Source organism: Solanum dulcamara, chromosome 11 (assembly GCF_947179165.1).
Source record: "Solanum dulcamara chromosome 11, daSolDulc1.2, whole genome shotgun sequence".
Lineage (NCBI taxonomy): Eukaryota > Viridiplantae > Streptophyta > Magnoliopsida > Solanales > Solanaceae > Solanum > Solanum dulcamara.
In genome coordinates, this window is record NC_077247.1 from 31033915 (window position 1) to 31038400 (window position 4486).

The following is a 4486-nucleotide window of genomic DNA, read 5'->3' on the forward strand; positions in this document are numbered from 1 at the left end:
CTCACAATTTAATAGGAGTGTTCAAATCAGTAAAAAATCTATTCAAACTGAAAATCAAATCAAATCAAATTGATATTTTTTTATTTGATATTAAATTTATAAAAATCGATAATATTTACTTTGGTTTAATTTTAATAATTATAAAAATTGATTGATTTTAATTTTAATCAAAAATCAATTAAAAAAAAACCATGAACATCCTTTCTAACAATCAATACATGATGATGCTTATTCAGTCTACATCTATATAAAAAAAAAATCTACTCCATCTGTTTTTATTTTATGTGTTAATTAGTATAATTTAACTAAAAAAGATTTATGAATCTTGTGATTTTAAATTATATAAATGTATAATTAAAATATTCTTTGAATCTAACTTGTGATCTTAAAATATCTTAGCTAAGATATTGAAATTATTAATTATTGAAAAATAACAAAGGGAAGATCGTTGGGAAGATAAATCAAAGTGGAATAATTTATTGCTATAATAACTTAATTAAATACAAAGTAGTATGAAAAGAATGATGCATAAACGCATCCCATTATTGCAACAAGCTCAGCGGAAAAAAAATAATACAATCTATATACAATACTCCACCTGATTATTGTAGGCAAAAAATAAAATAGTGGTGGACTGTAGTAATCAAGAATATAATGTACCAATTAAAATCTAAAACGAACCTTACACTTATTATCCCTAATCCGAATAACATTATCCTGAGACAAATCATCCACGTTTAGGCTGCACTTCAACAAGAATTTCCACTTCATTAGCTTCAATTTTCCCAATTTAATCCTCACAGGAACCTTCACACGAATATTCAATGGAATTTTGCCTTGCTGTCGATCTTCTTGCACTAACTGTAACAAATTTGTAGCGTTCTCGGTTTTTCCTATTAAGTTTATGTTGAGTTGAGTAGTATTTCTATGACCCTGATAAAACTTTGGTAATTTCCCTTCACATAAATTTGTGCCTTTGTACCATACACTCAAATGACTTCCGTTTTCGTAGTAAATTCCTATCCTTTTGTTGGGATTTCTTGCAGTGATGTTTACGTTAAATGTCGCGGACAAGCTCGAGTCGTAGTTGAGGTTAAATTGGGTAATTTGGATGCTATCAACAGAGTATTTTGGTATTTTTGGCTGAAAGACTAAGTAAATTACGGCTGCTGCGATGCCTATGAGTATGATTAGTAGGAAAAATAGGCAACATGTCCAACATAGGCATCTTATGCAGCAGCCTCTTTTCTTTTTTGGAGGTTTCAAGGGAGAATATGGGGTTAATGACCTTTTCAATGGTGGTGGTGGTTGCTGGCGCTCAGGATCTCCGTTCTCCGAACGGGAAGAGCCACGTGGAACCAACGGAGCTGTGGGCTTGGGTAGCGGCGCTTCCTGCTCTGGAACCGAAACCGGATGAATTTTTTGGTGATCAGCCATAAGGAAAAATGTAGTCACAAGAACAAAGAGAGCAAAATATTAGTAGAATGTTACTTTTTTGGACTAATTTTTTTTTTGTGTATATAAAGGACTTTGAATGGGCTTAGAGAGATGTGAATGTGGCAGTAAAATACAAGTAAAATGAGGCATTAAGATGGACTATTGTAGATTATGAAGCTTCCTTATTTTGACTTTCATATTAGTTGGAGGTTTACATGTCTCGTGTCTTGAATAAACAATTTTTTATTCGGGAGTCTCCACCTACCTTACTGGGTCTTATGTTCCTCCCTTGCTTTTGTATGCTCATTCGATTTTAATATAATTTGATATGAAGTTTAGAAAAATAAAAAAGATTTTACATTTAATAATTTTAAGTTAAAAATATATAGAATATATTAAATATTTTTTAATTTTTGTAATTTTAAATATGTTAGATAAAATATTAAATTAAAATGAAAGAAGAGTTTTTTTAAAAAAAATGAACTGAAAGAAATAAAATAAATAAATTAAAATGAAAGAGTATTAGTATTTTATAAATTGCAGAGGTAATGAATGCCAAAATTTCTTTATAGAGGACTTGGGACGCGGTAATGCTTAGGGTCCAAAAGTGCGGCTTTTGGTGCATTCATCAGGAGAATATTATTAGCTCATTTTGTGGTAGCGATGTTTGTAAGTTTAATAACCAATCATCAGAGTTGAATAATCTTCAATATTACTTGTAGTTAATACCCTTGGATAAAAATTGTATTCAGTACTAGAGCCGTCAATAAGGTTAAGGTCTATTGGGTCAATCCGATTCAATTCGTAATTTAATATGATTGAACTAAGATTTTTTGGAGGCAATTTAAGACTAAGGTTTTTTAGCTTGGTTTGAATAAATTCACCATTTTGTAGGGCTTAAACAATGTGGATTGAGTCGGCTCGTGAGCCAAATAAAAAAAGTATAAAAATAATATATTGTGTAATTTACATGAATCATAGTATTAAGAGCTAATTATATTATTTCTCCATTCTTTTCCAAATTACAAAAATTCCTTAAAATTTATGAATTTTGAATACATTACTTGACTTCCGGATACATCAGCAAACATCCGAATACATAGTGGAGGGATGTATCCGAGAGGGGAGGGATGTATCAGAGAGGGTAGGACATCCGAATACATAGGAGAGGGATGTATTAGCGAGAGAGGAGTGATGTATCTGAGAGGGGATTTTTGAATTTTTTTTAAATGGTAGAAAATTTTAGAGATTATGATAAAATAAGATATGTATTTAGGTAATTTTTCCTAAACTAAAATACTTAAAATAACAAGAGGGATCCAAACTTAAAGTCTTAAACCATGTTTATGAATATTACAAAGTTCATAAATCCAAATATAAAAAATATTTTCTTGTACGGTTATATCCAAAAAATTTACATAAAATGACAATGATTTCATATTGAAGTCATACAACCAAATCTTACTTGAAGCCGAAAGTAATAAGTATTACTAAGATTATATTATTTATTGTTTTGAGACTTGGTTAACAAGTAGTAAACACCATGTAATATTGTCTTATTGATATTTATGTTAATATTTTTTTAAAAAAAAATTTAAAGGGAAAATACATAAAATAGACACAATTTTGAAACTATTTATCCAAATTGGACTCAACCCAAACTATTTACCCTTAATAGACTCGTGATCCAAACTATTTACCCTCTTATCTAACTTTCACCTTTTAATTTCGCGCATGACGTCATGTTGATGTCAGCATCACTATTATGAAATAATTCTCTGTGATACTCCATCGTTATATTGATACCATATCCGTATCATATAGGATTGAGCTTAATTATTTGTGATACTCCGTTGGTATATGGATACCTTATCGATATCATATATGATTGAACTCTTTTTTTAAGAAATAAAAATAAAACAATTAAGAGAAAATTATTAAAATCACAATCTTATTTATTAAACTCTAAATTAGTCGAAAATATATTCCTTGTGATACTCCATCAATATAATGATACCATATCAGTACCATATATGATTGAGCTTAATCTTCTGTGATACTCCGTTCGTATATTGATACCCTATCAGTATCATGTAAGGTTGGCGCTGACCTCAGCATGTTGTCAACTCGCGAATTTTAAAATAAATTTATGTCATTTTAAAATTAAAAGGGGGTATGAAAGTAATGGAGCATTTAAGGGTAAATATTTTCTCTTTTTGGAGTATAAGTGTTATTTTCCCAAATTTAAATTATTAAAAATATATTCTTTTCAAAAAGTGGGCTGGCACGTAGTTGTGGGTTGGACTGACTATTTTTTGGCCCGTTAAAATAATGGGTCAGCCTAACCTGACCTATAAAATTTCAAAGCCTGTATAGGCTAGCTTGGATGGACTCAGCCGACCCTTATTGACAGCTCTATTCAGTAGTATCCAGAGTCTTAGAAATTGTTGATTTATTAAAGAGGAATTGACACATAAGTACAAGTCTCCAATAAAATTGACAGTTTTTAGCCCAAAACTATTTAACAAATTTTAAGCCTAAAAAAGTTGGCACTATTTAGCCAAACTTTCTATCCGTTTATTTTTCGTTTATTTTTCATGAAAAAAATAGGGGAGAAAATATCCTTTTTTCCTCCTTATTTTACGTTTTTATATCCCAAAAATTAGGGATCCATTTTTTCTTTATATTGTTGCTAGATATTCCTAAAATCATTAATTTTATTATTTTATTATTTTATTATTTTCTTATTTTGTAACGATCTGAACCATCCTAATTAAGAGCGGGAGAAATCGCAAGAGAAATAAGTCAATTGGGCCTCATAATCCCGTCAGAGCATGACAGTCTCACCACAGTGACCTCGCGCCAGCGGCCGAAATGCCTGCCGCCAAAGTGGAAAATCGTGGGACAGAACTTAAGTCGCGATTGTCTTATTTTCCACTCCTCCCAAAGTGTGAATTAGAGGCAAGGGTTACTGCAAAACCCTCCAAAATGTTGCTCCTGAATTGAGAAGAGAAGGGGAAGGAATTTTAGCACCAGAGGAATTCCAACT

The 4486-nt window shown here is 30.9% G+C and overlaps 1 protein-coding gene across 1 annotated transcript; it reads right to left on the reverse strand.

Moving 5' to 3' along the window:
- Window positions 1-448: 448 nt before the first annotated feature.
- On the reverse strand, window positions 449-1534 carry LOC129873181 (NDR1/HIN1-like protein 6). The gene has a single exon (XM_055948221.1). It carries the CDS (start codon window positions 1435-1437, stop codon window positions 664-666), a length of 774 nt encoding a protein of 257 aa, XP_055804196.1. The 5' UTR covers window positions 1438-1534; the 3' UTR covers window positions 449-663.
- Window positions 1535-4486: the final 2952 nt, after the last annotated feature.